At 40.9% G+C, this 21,085-nt stretch overlaps 1 protein-coding gene across 7 annotated transcripts in view; it reads left to right on the forward strand.

The window, feature by feature from the left end:
• Positions 1-21,085, forward strand: part of Itsn1 (intersectin 1 (SH3 domain protein)) — a 219,678-nt gene that overhangs the window by 123,059 nt on the left and 75,534 nt on the right. For all 7 annotated transcript variants that reach the window (XM_013504347.1, XM_013504352.1, XM_013504344.1 and 4 more), the window contains 6 exons: positions 1,010-1,239; positions 3,203-3,324; positions 11,850-12,097; positions 13,990-14,149; positions 18,206-18,411; positions 19,288-19,370. In XM_013504347.1, the coding sequence (XP_013359801.1) occupies positions 1,010-1,239; positions 3,203-3,324; positions 11,850-12,097; positions 13,990-14,149; positions 18,206-18,411; positions 19,288-19,370 (1,049 nt within the window). The remainder of the gene's footprint in view (positions 1-1,009; positions 1,240-3,202; positions 3,325-11,849; positions 12,098-13,989; positions 14,150-18,205; positions 18,412-19,287; positions 19,371-21,085) is intronic.

Genomic DNA, 21,085 nt, shown 5'->3' on the forward strand with positions numbered 1-21,085 from the left:
GGGTTGAGGCCATCACAATTTTCCAGACCTAGATGTAGTTGCAATTATTTATTATTTCAGCTATTTTGGAAAGAAAAACAACAAAAGTAAAATTGAGGTCAAGTAAAATAGTCAAATAGTCTTTTGCTTTCAGCTACAGGTTTGGGAACAACATCTGTGCATGTAAGTATGATATACCCTGCTCTAGGGAGGGACTTTAGTGATCTGATTGAATATGGGCTTATTTGAGCAATGTTCCATGTGCAGCTTTTTGGGTACAGTTTATCTTCATAAAAGTTACGTTCCTCTGTGTTCTATGGCCTTTTAAAACTTTGTTTATTGTAGTTTAATACCTGTTTCAACATTGAGAAATGTATTAATGAGCTTTTTGTTGCTGTGACCAAAATACCTGTGAAAAACCACTAAAAAGAGAAAAGGGTTATTTTGGCTCACAGTTTCGGAGGTGTCAGCACATGGCCAAAGGCATGGTTCCACGGCAAAACATCCTGGTGGAAGAGCCTGGCACAGATGAAAGCTGTCTTCCTCGTGACACCCTGGAGCAGAGAGGGCAGAGAGGAGCAGAGAAGAGATACAGCATTCATTCATGCCCCCCGTGACTTGCTTCCTTCAGTGGGGCCACCTCTTAGAGCCCATTCAGTTCCGGCCTCATGAATGGGTCGCTGATGAGTGTCGCACCATTGTGACCCAATCGCTTTGTGAAAGCCCCACTTCTGAACACCTGTGACTTTTGGTGAACATTTTAGATCTAAACCATAATAAGAAGTATTTTCTTAGTCTTGTAAGCACTTCCTGAAATACACTGCACATTTCCTCTCTGTGTTTTCCTAAACCGTGATTTCTATCTCAGAGCCCTAAATGCTTTTGTTTCACTGATGCAGTTGCTCTCTCTGAAGAACATTGTTGATGTTTAGCAGCGCATTGACTAGATGGAGCTTCTTGGTGAAAGGAGACAGTGGTAGTGTTAAATTGGAGCTGCTTCCTCGCTGTAATCAAGCATCTTTGTTGGCAGACGAGCTCAGGAAAGGGACAAACAGTGGTTGGAGCATGTGCAGCAAGAGGATGAGCATCAGCGGCCAAGAAAACTCCATGAGGATGACAAGCTAAAAAGGGAAGAGAGTGTCAAAAAGAAGGATGGTGAGGACAAAGGCAAACCGGAAGCTCAAGAGAAACTGAGTCGGCTTTTCCATCCGCACCAAGAATCTGCTAAGCCAGCGGTCCAAGCCCCTTGGTCCACTGCAGGTATTAGAAGTTAAAAGTGTAAATTCTAGAGGCTGGGGATGTGGCTCAGTGGTAGAGCACTTTCCTAGCTTATGTGAGGCCCTGGATTCCATCCCCAGGACCACAAAAACAAAAAGGAATTCTAGAAAATATAGTCATTCTCTCCCCAAGCTGCTTGAGAATGTCTTTATGTAATTAGGCCTTGTCTTGGGTACATGCATACATGTGAGGTCATGTGTTCTCTTGTCTCAGGCAGTGCAACCCTTCATTCCCCAGGATCATTAGAGATCTGTTTAAGTGGTTTCCACTCCACTGACATTTGGGAGTCCTGTAGACTTAATCAAAGTGGTATGAAGTTCAGTTAGAAAGCCCCTTTCAGACAGCTGTACTGTAAGTGGTGGTCTTAACCTGTCTTGGAAAAAGCATTTATTTCCTCCAGTTCTGAGCTGCTTCTGTGGCAGAGAGGCATTGTAAACATCTTTCTGCAACAGGGTGATATTCACTGTCTTTTATTTGACCTTTTGAAAACTGTGACTTTTTGCTCTTTGAGCAAAATTTGCTTTTTTTTTTTGAGACAAGGTCTCTCTGTGGATCAGATTGGCCTTAAACTCACAATCCTCCTGCCTCAGCCTCCTTAGTGCTGAGATTACTGGCATGTGCCACCACAATTGGGCATAATTTACCTCTAAAAAAGGATAGCTACAAAGTTAGCCCTTGGATAATATCAGATACAAGCTAAAATGTATTTTCAAAATCCTTATGTGACTTTATAACATTATACAGCTTTGTAAATCGTGGCTAAAGGAAATGATTGTTCATTCTTTGGTAAATTATATGCATGCATGTATCTGCTTAATCCTTTGGTCACCAGTATATCCTGTTATCGTAATGGCATACAGAAAGGAGCACACTTTCAAGCCATTCCATGCTTGCTTCTTATCTGCACAGTGGGTGTGGATGGGAGTGCGGGTACAGAGTTAGGTCAGGCCCCATCCCTGCTTATGATGCGTGTGGTCCTGGTGAAGGACTGACAAACTGTCATAGGTGGGGTGAATTTATTTACTTACAGATTTTTAGGATCTGAAAAGAATTTCACCATTGTTTGACAGTAAGCAGTTAGTTCAAGTTCCTTGCACTTCCCTCTAGTATAAAGTGAGGTTTTATTTTTCGTCATTCAGTGGGAAATTTTACATATCCTATAGCTCAGGACCGTATGGAGAGAATTTTCACTGCTTTTCAGATAAGATAGATTTGTGTCAAAATACTTATTATACCTCAAGTGAAAAAGTTCAGAGGTCTGTGATTAGTTACTCTTAACAAGAATACAGTCCTCTGCTTTATGTGTATTTTAAAAATTTCTTACTTCATTTAAAATTGAAACTGTTTTCACCTAGAGTCCATCCGTGGGCTCATTTTTCTCTAGGAATTACAGAAGACGTCACTGGGTATTATCAGTATAACTGTTCTTGGTGAAATCAGCACTTTTATATGATCATATTAAGTGCCTAAAACATCAATATTTCTACATCTGTAGATGTGGAAAGTTGTGTTTCTCTGCCCTTCCCAGTGAGAGTTCTCCCTGGCTGATTCAGAGCTGGGGTCATAGCCTAGCAACACCCTGGGTAGGGAGGAGGCGACAGTTGATGCTTTGCAGATGTGGGCCCTGGAGCCCAAGCCAAGAGGCGGAGGGCAAGAAGGGTCCTCTCAGCTGCCTTGCCGCACTCAGCACTAGAAAAATCTCTGTTAGGAGAGTTCTCTGGTGAACTCTGGTGGAGTCGAGTTGCTGATGTCAGATTCTGCTCTTCTTTGGCACTCGACATGCTTCAGAAATTCCTTGAATGGGTGGAAATAGTTCAGATGTTGATCTAAGGCAGGCAGTGGAGAAGAAGTCAGGTGTTTGGCTTGCTGTTTAGCTTGTTTGGTGTTTCCTGTAAATTTTTTTTTTTTTTTTTGTCTTCTCCTTTGTACCCTTTTTTGTAAACAGAAAAGGGCCCTCTTACAATTTCTACGCAGGAGAATGTAAAAGTGGTGTATTACCGAGCTCTGTACCCCTTTGAATCCAGAAGTCATGATGAAATCACCATCCAGCCCGGCGATATAGTCATGGTAAGAAAGACTCCAGTGAGAGTTTCTATTGATAATTAATTAACATTCCACTGTCTGCTAAACAATTGGGAATTTCTCAGTGGGTTTGAAATCTGTAATCCAGCATCTATATTTTTGATGTATAGCATTAATCTTCCTTTTTTATTGGAACAAAAAGTAATATTTTAAAAATATATTCTAACATCACCTAAAATAGTTGTTAAAGACTTTGCATCTTTGTGTCTTTATCATAACCTTAGCTTGAATGTGGGAGTGTGGGTGTGTCTTTATCATAACTCAGAGCCTTGTGAATGCTAAGCAAATGTTGTACCACTGAGTTACATCCCCCAGTCCCTTACAGTTTTTTATTTTGTGACCCAGCCTTGCTACGTTGCCCAGGCTAGCCTCAAACTTGCTATCCTCCTATGTCAACCTCACAAGTAGTTGGGATTTCAGGTGTGTGCCACTGTGTATGGTTGCCTCAGTATATTTTCAGATATATAAATGTCTAGTAGTTTCTGAGTTTATTTTTTTATTTTTTTTATTTTTATTTTTTGGTTTTTCTCCGGTACCAGGAACCGAACTCACGACCTTGCGCTTGCCAGGCAGGTGCTTTTGCCGCTGAGCTAAATCCCCAGCCCCAGTTTCTGAGTTTAGATGACTGTCCACTATGAGTAACCTTTAAAAAATAGTTCTATATTTAAAGTGCTTTTATCATTCATAATTGCCCATGAAAACTTTTTAATCTTTGGGTCAAAGGATCTTTTTTTCCTTTAATTGTATGAACTTCAAATTAGATAATAAGTAGTGAATTAAATTTAGTGAATCTACTTACTCTGGAACTGAACAGATAAAGACATTTAGAATTTTGCCTTATGTTCATTAAGGTAATAAAAACTAATCTTATGGTTTGACTAAAATTATAGAACCAGTTTGAGAAAGAAAATAAAGCAACGTGGTAAAATAATCACTAAGTTATTTGCTAAAAGAAAACAGTAGTTTCTTGATCTAGTGATTCACTCAAGAATAAGTTTTAGAGGTGGTCAAACTATCTTAGTCTTAGAATTTGTTTTTCTTTTTGTTTAAAAATGGGAGCAATTTAGAATTTTCAAAGAAGTAGGAAAGTTAGAAATGTGTTTCATGCTAGGCTATGAAAATGTTGCAAGTAATCTATTTTAATGAAAAATTATTGCTCTTTGGGGGGAATGTATTTGAGACTAGACCTGTAATCCTCGTCCTGTGACAGTGGTATTGAGTTCTTTTCCTGGAATTGGCCGGGTAGCCCTAGCCTGATTAGATGAGTATAGTTTAGATATGCTATAAGAATAAAACGTTTCATTAAACATATATTTTGCCTTGCTTTCAAACTTTTGCTTTCCTGGTGGAGGTTAAAGGGGAATGGGTAAGTGCTGCCTGTCAGGAAGTCTGCATTTGATTCACTGTTCTGTTCTTTTAACTCCCTTTAATTCTGTGTAAGTATGCATATCTGTCAGTGTTGTCGTGACAGTACAAATATGTTTTAAGTTTGTGTAGTAGGCTGTGCTTAAAAAGAAAAGGGTAAATCATTTGGGTTTGTGTTCTGGTCCCACTTGACAATTTATTTATTTTTTATTTTTTTTGGTTTTTCTCCGGTACCGGGAACCGAACTCACGACCTTGCGCTTGCCAGGCAGGCGCTTTGCCACTGAGCTAAATCCCCAGCCCCCCCACTTGACAATTTAAAGGCCCTGTATTTGGCAAGTTTCTGTGTTAGTCCACAAAGTAGGTTAAACTTACAAGAAAACATTCTGAAACTGTTTTTTTTAGAAGGAGAATATTGATCATTTTCTGGCTAAGAAAACCTTTTGAGCTGTGAAAACCAGAAGTCATGAAAGGCAACAGTAGACAAATTGTATACTATACAAACCTTAAAATTTCTGTTTTTCTCTATATAAAGAGACCAAAGGTTACTATTCATATTAAGGATTCCAAACATGTATTATGAAAGACACCACAAGCCTTAGACAAGTCAGCAGAGGGAAAAAGGTGACAGTCATGGACAAAAAAACAGATGATTAAAAAAAAACCATGAAAGTATGCTAACTTCATGGATGATCGAGAAAATAAAAGTTAAAAAATAAGATAGCACTGTATCTCTAACAAATGAGCAAATTTAAAAATTTGATAATGTCTAGCTTTGTCGAAGAGTATAGGAAAGTGGAGATAATATACATTGTCAGCAGGGGTGTATAAAGTGCTTATCAATGTGGCGGTATCTATTCAGATATAAAATTCTCATTCCTCTGGATGCAGAAATTATGCTTTTCTCCTTCCTTTAGGCTTTTTTTAAGGCGCATGGGCAAATATATGTATGTGTGAACATGCACTGCAGCATTATTAGTAAAAGCATAAGAGCAGCTCAGTGTTCATTAGTAAAGGGATAGTTGAAATAAATTAAGATGCAGCTATGCAATATATAAAAAGTGTTTTACAGAGTATATAGATACACATATACAAATAGGTTCTTCATTAAAAAAACAGATGTGATATGTACAGTATACTTGCATTCTGGTTTAAAAAAGAAAGAACTGGATATACTATGTATGTATGAGTGTGTGCATAATTACCAGTCTTGAAATACACAGATCAAACTGTTCGTGGTATTTACCACTGGACAGTAAAGGGGCAGGTTTGATGTTTAATCTTATATATTTCTATTTTATTTCCATTTTTATGAATGTATCACATTTATAATTTTTAATAAGACACTAAAATTCAACTTCAAGAACAAGTAAAACAGAGAACGTCTACCCAGCACTAGGATGATATTTATTTTGTCCCCAACATCGCAAGTAGGTAGTAGACTGTGAAATATACACTGGGCATAATTTAGAATGAATGAGTGGCTTGTTGAAGGAACAGCAGTAACTTCATTTTGTGCTACACAGTGCGGTGTGACATCCCAAATGCCATTCAGCTGCATTGTCTTTGTGAGGATAGCAGCCGGCGCAGGAAAGGCGGTGATAGTGAGGTTGGCATTTTTCTGTTTTGCTCCTCCCGTGGAGTTTGCCATTAAGAAACATGAGCATGAAAAATATATAGCAGAAAATTACTGTCAGTCTTTCTTGGTTGAATGATGCAGGAGTTACTTTTACTTTTGTAGGCATAGTAATCATCATATCCTCAGGTTTCTCAACCCTCTTTGAAAAACAACACTATCCATGTTAGATTTCATAAGCAGGACATATTTCTCTTTTTAATATGGGCAGTCTTAGGAGGCACTTTAAAATTATTTTGCATTTAGAAAACCTGGATGATCAGTCCAATTTTCTCCAAAGATAATGTATTTTTTTCATGGTTAACAAATCTTTAACATGATATCTTATATGTAGTCCTGTTCTAAATGGTAATACAAAATCAGGAGAAACTCAAGAAAAAAATACGGATTTCTCGATAAATATTCATTAACTCTTCTAGCAGTTTAAAACAAGAGTAGAATCTGTGAGCTGTTGCGCTCAGAGAAGACTTCTTAATGGAGGATTCTTAGATGACTTTGACCTTGACAGCTGAGATTTAGATGCTTTGAAAATAAATGACCTCTCTTCTGATCTGGAGGTCTGAGTATTTGAAGGGTGCATAAATCTAATTTGACCTCTAACATATACATGTTGCAAAAGCATAAGAAATGAGAAGACTTGCTGACTGCCATTTTGTTGAACTTTATCTTAAGAACACAGACTAGTCATCTGTATGCTCGTCCTAGGACTGGCATAGGACTGAGTGCATCAGAATTGCTTAGGGAATTGCAAGAAAATAACTCTGCAGAGAGATTACTGTCATTGGGGACTTGTCCTGAAAGGGGACTATGGGACTCTGCTCACACCCAGAGAGTCTGGGAACATGTAATCCATATACAATATTGAGAATTCTTTCTGGTTTTTGTTAGGGATCAGTTTCAGGAACCACTGATTTAACCTCATCTCTTTTTCCTGCCAGGGCTAATCCTCTATCATTTTTGGGAAATATCTTCTTAAAATTATCCATAGAAGAAAGGGCTTTCTTTAGTCATCAGCCACCAGTCAGTTCATTCTGGAAATGATTTATCTTCTTTTTTTTTTTTTTTTTGTACTGGATATTGAACTCAGGACCTTGTACTTTGCAGGCAGGCACTTGTACCACTAAGCTGTATCCCCAGCCCAATTTATCTTCTTAGAATAACTCTTACACCTTTTTTTCTTTCTTGTTTTATTTTTCCTTTTCTCTGGATGGGGAGTACATCTGTAAGTCTACCTTTTCCATCTTCCTTCCTTTCATTGCCATAAATTTAACATCTGAACTCACCTTGTTTATTAACAGTTGGCCACACTATTGCTGCTGTTTTGAGGGACCGCTGTACACACACGTACAGTCATGGGTGTGGGCCAGATCTGACCACCTAACTGTGTTGCAGTAAAGTTTTTTTCAGAAGTAGCCAGGCTCATACATTTACATGTTGTCTATCGCTGCTTTTGTGCTGCAACAGCAGGCTTGACTAGTTGAACTGGAGGAACAATTTCCTAGCCTCTGGGTTAGAGCTTCAGAAAAGAGTTTGAATAGTCTCATCTAGGAGTTTGGGGGAACCTTCTACTCAAAAGCTGGCAAATCCATGAAATGTGCTGTTATCTGAATTCCTCAACACAGCCCCAGCAGCCACTCCCAACTGGTCTCAGTCAGTGCACAGTGTGTACCTGTTTCCTGTCCCCATTTTTCATGGTCTGTGAGGGAAAAGGGAATTTGTTTCTCTCATGTGTTAAGTAGCTTTCTGTTACTATAACAAAGACCTGAGATAAGCCACTTAGAACAGAAAAAGGTTTTCTTTGGTTCATAGTTCCAGGGGTTTCAATCCCATGATTGATGGCTCTGTTATTTTGGATAAGGAAGCACACTGTGGCAGGGGCACATCGTCATGGTAGTGTAAAACCTCTCACCTCATGGGTAGAACTGAGAGAGAGGGAGGGACCAGAGCCCCACAGTCCCCTTCCAGGGCAAGTCCCCAGTGACAGTAAAGACCTGTCACTGGGTCTTACCAAGGGTCCCCTCTTCTCAGCAGTACCCCCCTGGTGAGCAAGCCTTTACCACCTGGACCTTTAGGGACATTCAAGATCCAGACTACAGTTCTGGGCGTGGCTGTGCACACCTGTAATCCCAGCACTTGAGAGGGTGAGGCAGGAGGATCGTGAGTTTGAGGTTGCCCTGGCCCACATAGCAAGACCTCATCCAAGAACAAAAAAGTACTTCCTACTGAAAATGGTAGCCGTTGAATATGTAATCTCTGAGAAAAAAAGCGTAGTATTTTCAAACTTTAGCCAGATGGACTTGTATCTGCAATTGCTGTTATGTGCCATCGATTGTTGCTTCGGTGACCTACAGTGTATATGCATAATTACTAACAGTTTCTAGTCTACCTCTGTACCATAATCCCAGCGATAATTGTGTTTTACTTTGATGATATTTACTAGAATTACCCCTAAGCACTTCAGGCTGCTGCAGTAGGGCATATTAAATGAAGTTGTATTAAGACCAAAATTTTTTTTTATTTTTATTTTTATTTTTTTTTGGTTTTTCTCCGATACCGGGAACCGAACTCACGACCTTGCGCTTGCCAGGCAGGCGCTTTGCCACTGAGCTAAATCCCCAGCCCCTAAAATTGTTAAATAATCCCTCACAACCGCCAGTGGATGAGTGTCCTTTATGTAAAAGTCCACATTGTAGCCTGCTAGGCTGCAAACAAGGATGTGTGCTTAACCTTTTGGTGTATCATAATCTTAGGCTTTTCCAAAATGGGATTTGCATTTTGGGTAAAATTTTCCAAATCTAAGAAGAAACACTTTTCATTTTTATATGTTGACCTTTATGCTTTTTCTAAGTAGGTAATTGAATTTAGGTGTTATGAGGGACTTTTTAAATCTCCTCTGAACCTTACAGTACAATGATTAAATAGAACCCAATAAGAATAAATCTAATTGCGACTATCGTTGGTGCTGTGGTTGAGGCCAGTGAATTCCCTTGGTTAAAAGTGAAACCCATACTGATTTTATTGTGGCCATTAGAGATGGGAAAAGTTCTTGTTTGTGTGGCTCATAGGCTGAAGTGACCCCTTCCTCCACTAAGCATATATAGGGTGGTACAGCATCCTTCCTGACCTATTTGGCAACAGCTGGGGCAGCATTCCTTAACAAGGATGGGACGTTTTCTCTAGGCTTCAGATCCAATCCCAGATTGCCATTGCAAGTCCTGTTAATCAGACAAGACCTTTTGTCTGAGAGGAATAACAGTAGGTCATAGGCCATAACTAGGTAAAGCAGCTGATACTTGAATGAGGTCCAAATTAGCCCTGTAGGGAATCCAAGCCCTTCAGATTACCATGGCAGGAAGGTAAATCCAGAGTTGCTATCATCCCAGAGAGGCTTCTAGGGCACAGAACTCGAGCAGAAAACCGGATTGTTTAGAGTGAATTGGGTGGACACCAGCCAGACTTTCAGAACAGGACAGAAGCACAGATAGGAAAGCCACAATACAAAGTCTGAGCTGGACAATGGGAGAGATAGCTTTTAAAAAATCTAGCCTTAAACACGTCTCATATAGCAGGCAATGTTGTAGGTCTTTATCAGTCCTCATAGTCACCAAAAGAAGGCAGATTTTTGTTATTCCCAGTTGATAGGTGAATAAACTGAGGCACTCAGGGATTGAACTTGCCTCACACCACCCATCAGTGACCTTTACAGCTAGTGTTTACATTGAGGCGTTCTAATTGCAGAGCCCTGTTCTTGATCATCACACTTTGTGCTCTTGAGGCTGGTGGGTGTGGACTCCTCCTCACCCCTGCCTGGCATCACCTTTGGTCCAGAATGGTGTAGAGCTTGGCTCTTAAATCTTCTGAGAAGTGGGGGAGGCTCTTGCAGCTTAGAAGCAGCTGTGTTTCCAGTGCCCAGCAGCTACAGTTTCCAGGTGTCACAAAACCACCGGTAAATACAGCCGGGAAGGATAGGCAGCTAGGCATTGAATTTTACATAAAAGAAATCCATGCAGGGTGGAAAAATGCTATCTGAAGTCCTCATGTAGCAAAATACTTGTGGCTGCCCAGAAAAAGGAAAGTAAGAACAAAACAAGAGGAGAGTGAATGAATAGTGGCTGGTATGTTCACATTCATTGAAGTGTTGGCAAGAAAGACAGTACTGTGAAGCCAAAAATAGAACCTTCGGAAAAATTATACTTGATCTGAGGAGATTCCTTTTTGGTTGTTTGGAGAATTCTTGGCTTTAAAAATTGCCTTTATTCATGACAGCAAAAGTTCCCGAAGGTGGGGTGGCAAGCAGATATTCACTACTTGCTAATATTTTGTAAGTAACATGTAGAAAGAAGTTGTCAACCTTGTATTCTGTGTACTCTCTTCATCCCTACCCTTTATTCAAACAAAGGAGTAATACACCCTATTACTATTGTACTGAGTACAGATAGATGTTTGGTTTGTTGAATTCTTTTTGTTTGGGTTTCTTTTGAGTACTTGAATGGATTAGACAGCTGGCAGTTTTGCTAAGTTTCCCAAAAATTGTTGTTTAGACCCCCCTTACTCAATTCTGTGATTTCTAAAAAGCAACATTAACATCCAATGAAGTATTTAGTGTCTTTCCTCCTTAGGCAGTGTATAGAGGGATAAAAATAAGAGGAGAGCTCTGATAGACCCTATTTGGCTTATAGTCCTGCAACTAATATTCTATTAGTAAATGTAATCCCCCTTTTGCTCATAAAATTGTGTGTGGGGGTAACTTGTAAAGACAAGTAGGATTATTTGAGCCACTTGGATTCTTTTGAGTGAGAAAAGAAAATGCAAACATTAAAATCACTTCATGTAATATATGGCCTCAGCTTTTTAAACAGGAGAATTCTACATTCTTATGTGCACATTTGTGGATATTAAAATTAAATTTGCATAAATGAAAACTGTGGGACCTTAAAATTAATTACGGCTGTCAGTAACCGCTTCATTTTCTCGCCGTGTATCTGTGGAGCTCTAAAATGGCTAAACGCAAGTTTGTTTCCTATAGGAAGCAGCTACAGTTGTATTTTTTACCCTTGTCCCTGTATTGAATAAAATTAGTTATTGGAGGTTTTGGAGCGCTAAACTTAAATTGATTGCACTCTTTCAACTTTAAATAATAAACCCAGGTCAAATTACTTTTAATAATTACATGACTTCATGAGTGATGAAGCCTTGTCAGAAAACTTCCCAATTCAAATAACTCATTTAAACTCTGTGCCTGAGGACTTCTGATACTTTAACTGCCATTATTAGAAAAAGGAGAAAGGAAGTTTTAAAAAAAAAAAGCACAAAGAGAAGAATTTGAATTATAGCCCTTCCCAGAGTTAATGTTTAAAGACCATTTTTCCAGACACTTAGACTGGGATGGAGAAATTTCTATGCCGTGTGTCAGTCGGGGGCAGACGCTTAGGGCTTTGTGGTGGTGGGATATTTGGTGTACTCGGGTTGATTCAGTTCCACTTAGAGAAAACACTGTGCCTTTCCCACAGGTGGATGAAAGCCAAACTGGAGAACCGGGATGGCTTGGAGGAGAATTAAAAGGAAAGACAGGATGGTTTCCTGCAAACTATGCAGAGAAGATTCCAGAAAATGAGGTTCCTGCTCCAGCCAAACCAGTGACTGATTCAGCATCCACCCCTGCCCCCAAACTGGCTTTGCGTGAGACCCCTGCTCCTTTGGCAGTGACCTCTTCTGAGCCCTCCACAACCCCCAACAATTGGGCCGACTTCAGTTCCACGTATGTGTAGACATGCTACTTCTGATGGTTTTTAAAATCCCAATTTAGTAATCGTTCTTTCCTCCAAATGTTTTTAAAGGTTTGGTTAGTCCCTCTTTGAAAGGGAGCTGGTTTGTTTAAATTATTCCTTCCTCTGACTAGCATACTGGCAAAATCACTGAATTGAATTTAATGATATCACGGCCTAACAGTGATTTGCCGTGGTCTAAACTAAAGCCTGTCATCACGTTTTGTTCAATATTTTATCTGAATCTTCCATTCTTGGGGAAGAAATAGAGAAATACAGCTTCCTGATAATCTGTGTTAACATCCATGTCAGCAAATACACATTTCCTGAATACAGACATACAGCAGTTTTTTTGCTGCCCCAAAACAGAAATGGAATTCAGTCATGTGGTTTTGAGTAAGATAAAAAACTGTTTCCTCTAAAGCCCTGTGCTTTTATTAATCTTGTACGAATGTACAATGGAGTGAAAAGGTGTGTACAAAGCGTGTCCAGGCTATTAGTTCTGTGCCTTTGATCACCAGAAAATAATATTAAGCAGATAGCACGTAAGACAAGGTTTGAAACTGCTGTCCTGACTTCTGGGTATAGGGCCTGACTTATGTGTGTACTTGTCTAAAAGTATTTCTTACTAGTATGGTCGTAAGAGTGACTGGAGTAAGAAGTGTCTTAAACTGCTTTTCGAGTCTAATTATCTTTCAGAAGAAACGCATGGAAGGCAAGTCAAGATGTGTTTCTGGGGAAAGATCTGGTGGAACAAATGGAGAAAGGAGTGTAGTGACCAAGGGAAGGATAGAAGTTTTTTGTACTTAATTTCATATAAAGGGGAAAGTGCTCACGGAGATCGTCCCTACGTAATCTCTGATTTTAAAAAAAGGCTTCCATTGGCCTGACTTCCAAGTTCAAATTCTTCCTCTTGTTTTTATCTTGACTGAGAAGTTCTGACTTTTTTTTTGAGATAGGGTCTCACTGTGTAGCCCAGGCTGGCCTCAAACTTGTGGTGATCCTCCAGCCTCAGCCTGCCCAATGCTGGGATTAGAGGCGTTTGCCACCACGCCCAGTTCCAGGATTTGTTTTTGCTGTGGATCAAATCCGTGTGACTGTTTTTTCAATAGATATGTGGTATACAAGTCTGTGGTATCATTATAAGCTTCTTATTTTCCAAATAAAAAATCAAGGTGATTTGATAACAAAGGAATTATTTTGATTTTCTAGCTTGTTTACAAGTCTTATAAAGGTAATAAATGGTAAATTGCATTTAGATCTGCATTCTTGCAGCTGAGTTGACCTAGTCATAAACTGACAAAAACTATCATGGTACAAGGCAACACGCTGCTCTTGAGAGGCCACCTGTAGTTGCCATGTCATCTGGGCGCATGACCAGGTGCTTACCATGGGATGGACGGGACAGAGAAGCTCTGGCAGCCAACCTGGCATATTTTCATATGTGCCATTTGACTTTTTTTTTCCTCGTTTAGGTATTGTTATTACAAATGATGACAGTCATCATGTGAGGATGTTTTTCTAGTGCTCTGGAGTTTCAGCGTATTTTCATACCTAGTATTTCAGGTGATCCTCACAACCAAGCCAGAGTGGCAGAATGCTGTTCTAATGAGGAAATCGAGATTCAGAGAAACTGCTATAATATGCCTGAGCGTTTTTGCTGGTGTGTGGGTCCTAGACTCAAACCTCAGCCCAGCCCTCCTTCCTATCCTCCTTGTTCTTTAACTGTAGAATGCTACATAAACATACTAGCTTTGTGTTACACAGATTTGGGGATCCCATTTTTATTTTATGTTTTATTTTTAAATTTATTTTTGTAACGAACTGTGGGTGATAAGCCGCTGCATTAGGAAGTGCTATTTACAAAATGTGCCTTTCCTTCCAGGTGGCCCAACAACACAAACGAAAAACCAGAAACCGACAACTGGGATGCGTGGGCGGCCCAGCCTTCTCTTACCGTACCCAGCGCTGGCCAGCTAAGGCAGAGGTCAGCCTTTACTCCCGCCACGGCCACCGGCTCCTCCCCGTCTCCTGTTCTGGGCCAGGTGAGGGTCTGAAGACTGAGTGTGACGCACAGCGCCAACAAGTTGAGCAGATGCTTGTTGGCGGTACTGTTAGAAGTAAGCCTCCCGGTGGGTAGCGGGGTTGGCCAGCTAGGTCTGTTCAGGAGCCGAGAATACGCTGTGAATAGAGCTCTGAGCGGGGTAAGCTTCTCCTGCCTGGGTTGACTGAGACACTTCACTGAAGAAGTAGCATTTGAACTGCATCTTGACCAGCAGGTAAGATCTTAGTGAAAAATGGAGAATGCTAGCATCTCACAAAGGAAGTGTGTGAGAAGAGGCTTGAAGACAGAAAAGCAGCCTGTGTGTAAGGAACTTCATGAGTAAGTCTATTTGGCTAGAATCTTGGGCAGTTATTAGAAAAACTAGACTGATTGCAGGTTAAGAGGAGGCTCTGAAATGCCCTGCCAAGGAAGAATAATTTCTGAAAGGATAGAGGTGGTTATTGTGAATATGTCTCCTTTGCTAAGCATAATAAAGATGAAGGAATGAAATTAAAGGAATGAAATTTCTGTAAAAATCAAACCAAATAGCGCACACCCATCTGTGTGGGACGTAGGGCTCAGGGTCAGTTTCCACTTTAGAAACACCCAGATTAAAGTCAGATGCTGAGCAGATTGGTCAAGAAGTGGTGTGCAGGAAGATTAGCACAGAGGACCAGCAAGTAGTGCCACCTGTTAGGAGCATCCAGGTGTGAGTAAGGGCAGCCCAGATGTGGCTGCACTCACATTTACCAAGTCGGGGGAGCCAGTGGAAAGGGAAGAGGAGAAACTGCAGAGGGGAGCCGTGAGGATGGCGTCAGCAGCCGAGGGAGCCAGCAGGAAGGGGAAGTGACCTGGGATTGAAAAGACGATGTATCTTAAGGCAAGTGAGGGCAGCAGGAAGAAATGGAGTTGATGTACAGGAAGGAGGTGGGTTGTAGATGTGTTACAGCAGTGGTAGAAACAGAACATGCAGGTAGTCATGTCTGGCAGGCTAGAGGGACACAGATCCGGAGAGTGGAAGAAAGATGGCGACTACAGGTATATGAGAGTCATCCCCCAAGGGAACGCAGTCAGATGTATGGATTATCATGGTGCCATAGCTTCCGGGCATGAGGGTTATATGGCCTGGAAAAGGAGGGGCAGCCACTGAGGAGGAGGTGCCAACCTCCCTCTGCATCTGCCCTGGCTCAACACTTTGCGGATGCCCCATGCTCAGTAATGTTAACTTGGTGACAAGGGGAGGGGTACATGAGCAGGGTAGAGTAGGTGGATGTGGGAAACTCTGAGGAGGACAGCGTTTTGTGTTCCAAAAGGGGATAGGGTGCTTGTATTAAAGCCAGTGCAAAAAAGAGGCCACTTTGTGCAGTAAGTAGAATGTCTTATTGGCTCTGGAAATAGTAAGGTGAAACCAGATAGAGAATAACAAAACGGGAATGGGCAGTGAGAAAGCGGATAGTTTGTGAAGAAAAGAGAAGGAGCAGAATGGAAAGAGGGCATTTGGAAGGCCCAAGCCGTGCATGTTGCCAGTGAAGAAAAGGACTGGTAAGTCAAGAGTTAGAATCTAATTGTGCCAGGTGGGCACAGCATTAAACATACAGAAGAGAAACTTTAAGCTGGATGTGGTGGCCCATGCCTGTAATCCCAGCACTCGGGAGGTTGAGGCATTAGAGTTGCCCTGAGTTCAAGTCCAGCCTGGGCTCCATAGTCAGACCTTGTCTCAGAACGACAACATGAACAGCAACGAAAAGAAACTCTGGAGTTTTTCTTCTGGATGAGGAAGGGTGAAGAGAAATTGGAGAAGTTAAGTGGAGAAGGAAGTGCAGGTCGGGCACATGGCATCAGTCTCTGTGCAGAGGGAGCCTGAGGGCCTGCAGAATGTAGAAGCTTAGGAATTTGGCAAGAAAGAGTAAGAATTGCCGGCGTGAATAACCTGAATCTTGATCATTCCACGTTGCCTCAGCTTTCTCTATCAGTACTGCTTAGCTCAAGACCAGGGATAATAGCAGTTATAGAACCCACTATGACTGTTACTGTTGTTGGTGCGATTCTGTGCTTAAATCTTCATGAATTTTGTTACCAGCCTTCCATAGACAGTACCATCTCTGTTTTGTAGCTGTAGGAACCGAGGTTTAGAGAGATTAAACAGTTGTCAAGGTGTTCCGGAATTAATGAGTGTCACCCTTAGGTTCAAACCTGGGGTCCCCTCCGTATGAAAAGGTTCAGGGACAGGCACAGGAAGGTTTTTTAGGGGAGAGATTTTGAAATACCTTTGAGGGCACAGAGGAGATGGCTCACGGTGAGGTCCAGTCCTGGTGGAAAAATCAGCACAAGTGGCCAAGAGGATTAGACAGGACAGAGGGCTGCGTATCAGTGGCCATGAGGCAGGAGGCTCACTGCGAGTGGGAGCAGTGGAAGGGGACAGTGTGTGATCCAGGGTGTGTGGAATCCAGAGAAACCTGTTCGGTTCTGAGGAGTGAAATGAAATAGGGGTGGTGTAGGTTTGGGAAGGCCAGAACCCGCAAAGAGCATTTGTTTCATTTATTCTAATTTCTTGTAGTTCATTGAAAAGAAAGTTTTGTGCTATTATCTGTTTGTTTCTTCTTTGTAAAAGTCTATATTGTCTATATTTTGTACCCCTAACTACTTTCAGGATTGTGATATACAGTGTATTAGCTATTGGTTTTGCCTTATTTTGTTATGAAATTTTGTTTTAATTTTTTATAAAATAAAAAAAGTTATTGATGTAGACAGTGAAACTATTTGAATTGTAAACTCTCCACTTACCACAATTCTGTCATAATGTAGAGTGAAAATAACTTCCAAAGGCAAGCACACATTGGTTCTGAACTAGCTCCCTTTGGGACTTGGCTTTTGTCCCTGTCATTTACGTAGATGCTTGAAAATTAACAGGGTGTTATTTGTTAGTGAATGTTTTAAGATGCTTTCGTATTTAAAGAGATAATGAGAGCCTCCCTCTGCCTTTCCAGCCTCTGCTCCCACCACACCCCTCTCTGGGTCTAAGCTGCATGCAGCCCCTGATTGCGCTCCTCGTCCAGGACCCTTTGCCGCGCATGCCGCACACCCCCGCGGGGCCTTTGCCTGTGCTGCATCTTCCGCCTGGAATGCCCTTCCTCCACAGCCCTAGCTGTCAAAGCCCTCATCCTTCAAGGCTCAGTTCATATGCCTCCTGCCCAGGGAAACTGCCCCTCATACCCTCAGGCAGAATCCATCCTTCCTTTTTCTTTGTTCGGACAGTAAGAAGATGGGACTTCTTTATCGCATATTTCATTCCACCAGATGGTATACTTCACTGGTTTTATCTCTTTCTTCCCCATTAACTGTGAGTTCCTGACTAATCTTATCACCGTGTCTGGTTTTTTATAGTGCTTTATGGTCAATAAAATGCTTTATACCAAATTACTTAGGAGAGGCAGAGATGGTGTTTTATTCATTGTTGCAATCCCATAGTGCCTTACACATGGATGGACAATAAGTAGTAATAACAAAGAATTTATGCTAATCCAACCTGGTTTCTCCCAAAGATTTTTTCTTCAGTGCTGGAAATTGAAACACTAAGCAACATCCCAGCCCTAACCCTCTGTTTCACTAAAAGGAACTAAAACAAGCACAATCCAACACATCGCCTGTTTCCCTGTGTCCACCCAAACTAAAATATCAACTGGTTGCCTCATGCAATGTGGTACTATTTCTGCTCTACCATTAATCCCCCACTAGAAATTCAGAGCAAATTGGAAATGGGCAGGTGCTCTGGGCAACTTGAGAGTTAAAATAGAACCAAAATATAAGAGGTACACAGTCAAATGCAACAGAAGTGTGCTTGTTTAAGTGGAGAATTCTGGATGGTTCCAAGATGGCTCTGTGAATGGGCTGACAGTTTTTGCCTCCATTTTTGGAAACAAGTACTAAAAGACAGTGAGGCAGGTTTGTGTGCTTATGTGTTCTTATTGCAGATAAAGTGCCAGTATTCACATCAGCCTTAGGTTAACGACAAATGCAATGAATGTAATGAGAGGTCCTTTATGTTATTCCACACAAGGGTGAAAAGGTGGAGGGGCTACAAGCGCAAGCCCTGTATCCTTGGAGAGCCAAAAAAGACAACCATTTAAATTTTAACAAAAATGATGTCATCACCGTCCTGGAACAACAAGATATGTGGTGGTTTGGAGAAGTTCAAGGTCAGAAGGGTTGGTTCCCCAAGTCTTACGTGAAACTCATTTCAGGGCCCATAAGGAAATCTACAAGGTATTTCTGTGTTTGTCTGCTTCCATTTGATGAAAACAGTATTGGGCGTTAAATTATTGTTTGCATTAGTTAAGATTCATAGATGGGGATTGCGGATTTATTTTGTCTTTGGGTTCTTTTACCTGCAGAAGTTAGAGTGTATGAAGTACAAAAAGGGGCCTTTATTGATAAGCAGCTGTCATTCTTCCCTCGTGGAAGCCTATCCACCCTTTTCCTTTATTGACCAGTGTGAGAAAGAATTCTACCCTGAGACCTGGAACATTCGTGCACTGTTCAGAAATCATGACTGTCCTGATACTTAGTATGTTGTACTATACCAGGCATATGTGAATACTTAGAAAACCAGACTTTGGGGAAATAATTGGAAGAATGAATTACCTTTTTTATTTAGGGTGTGCTTATAGCATGGCACCTACAGGGTTGTTGTTTAATTATCCTAACCATACAGATGTTCAAAACAAATTATAAGCTTCAAGAAGAGAGAAATAGCAGAAATATTCCATGAGCAGCTATTAGTCATGCTTTAAAGTAGACCAGAACATGCCAGGTATGGTGGCTCACACCGCTAATCCCAGCACTCGAGAGGCTGAGGCAGGAGGATTGCAATGAGTTGGAGGCCAGCCTGGGCTACATAAGTGAGTTTAAGGCCAGCCTGCACTGCATAGGGAGACCTTGTCTCAAAAAAGAAAGAAAAAAAAAAAAAAAAGGAAAAGAAGTATACCAGAACATAGCTGTCTGTTCACCATAGCAACTTCACTGTGGGTTTTTAGCTTAGCTAAGTACAGCTGTTTCACCTGTGAATTGTTCAGTTTTAAAAGAGAAAATTATTTCCTTTTAAAATAAGAATTAAAATACTCTTTCGTTCCCTTCTTTCAGTATGGAGTCTGGTTCTTCAGAAAGCCCTGCCAGTATGAAGAGAGTAGCTTCCCCCGCAACCAAGCCGGCCGCGTCGGGCGAAGGTGAGGACCTTATTGGTCTTACGTTCTTTGGGAGGGGCGAGAACATCGAGTACGACGAAGAGCAAGTGTTTGAAATGGGACTGGACTTCGTGTGCAGATCACATTCATTCATGATCAAGATACTAAAGAATATTTATTACATGAATAATTTCTTTGTTTCCCTTCGTCTGTTTCATGACAGACCTAAGTGTTTTGTAGGCACCGGTGTACAGAAGGAGGTATTATTTTACATTTTAAAAACTGAACAGAATCTATATAATTCAGGCCCTGATGGTAAAAACTACATGTCTTTTCTGTATTCGATGCAGCCATTATCATAGCACTAACCGAGGAGTGCTACCTGAGTTAGGTTTTCCATGCAGCAGTGTGAGCACATTTTGTACTCAGCAGATGTCATAACTTCCCAATTTTGTAATAATTTTTCAAGGTTCCTGGAATAAATTATATGAGAAGTTTTATGTACTTGGCTATAATAAAATTGTTAGATTCCTTAAACACCTTGCCTAATGAAAATACCATTATCAAATAATTATTTCCATAGAAATAGCAAATGAAAAGGTTTAGTGGTAGCTCAGACTGACAATAAAAGCATTCCTTTTTCAAGAAAAAGTTTTAAAGGTTTTTTCTTTTTTTACGTTTACAAGTATATAACCTCATTATCACTAAAAACTTCTAATACTGTTTCACATCCAGTATTTGTTAGTAGCATGAAAACAATTATAAACATAACTCTCTCTGTACATTCCTCTTAATGGCTTTTAAGTCTGCTAATTAGAGGAGCAAGGCAGAGAGCACATTTGAATACAGTGTGTGTTATCAATGTAGTAAACAGCAAATTTTGCCCCCTCTTCAGTAAAACCAGCAGTAGAACTTCATTGTGTTATATCCAGTCAGGGCTTGGTATAGGGCTGAGCTTATCCTGGCTCTGCCACACAGTAGCCATATGGGTTTTTTGGGTCATTCCTTAGCTTCTTCATCTGGCATAGTAACCACCCCCTTGATGTGGACATTAATACGAGGACTAGGAAATGTCTAAAGTTTTTAGAACAAAACTCGATAAGCGTCTGCGGTTTGCTTTGTTCCCTGGATGACTGGTAGCACCACTCACTGGAGAGTGATGTGGAGGAATGTCTGTTTTGAAGCAAGTAAGATGCTCAGTATTGCAGGCCTCAGTAAGTAGGTCACACAGAAGGACCACGTTTTTTCTGAAAGTCAGGAAACAGAATAGATTTAAACTCTAGTTGGTCATCTGTTTGAGATGAACTAAGTGTTAGAAATATTGGGAAACATGGCTGGCATCATAGAGGAAGTTTGTGAGAGGACATTAGGTTAGAGATTCCTGGGGAGGCTGTTTCCAGATGTTGATGAGCCTCTTGTTGATTACATTGACCATTGTCTAATTTAAAGTAAACTATAACCCAGGTTGAGTAGATTGCCCGCCTGCGTAGCTGTTAAAACAGCGACTTGTGCCTGGCCTGTACCCTCTGTTAAATGTCTGTTGAGAGAGAGTCACTGACACGGAGCCCTCCGGCTTCACTCACCCTGTCCCTGGGCTTCACTGTCCTGTGGCGTCTTATGGGTGCCTGTGTGCACTGCAGGGTGTGCGAATCTCCCAGCCTCTTCCGGCTCCCTATACTTTAAACTACAATAGTAGGTTCACCCACAAGTCACGTTTCTGAGGTTCCTCTACATTTTGAAAGTTATTTCAAATTTTG

Source organism: Chinchilla lanigera, unplaced genomic scaffold, assembly GCF_000276665.1.
Source record: "Chinchilla lanigera isolate Chin_1 unplaced genomic scaffold, ChiLan1.0 scaffold00006, whole genome shotgun sequence".
NCBI lineage: Eukaryota > Metazoa > Chordata > Mammalia > Rodentia > Chinchillidae > Chinchilla > Chinchilla lanigera.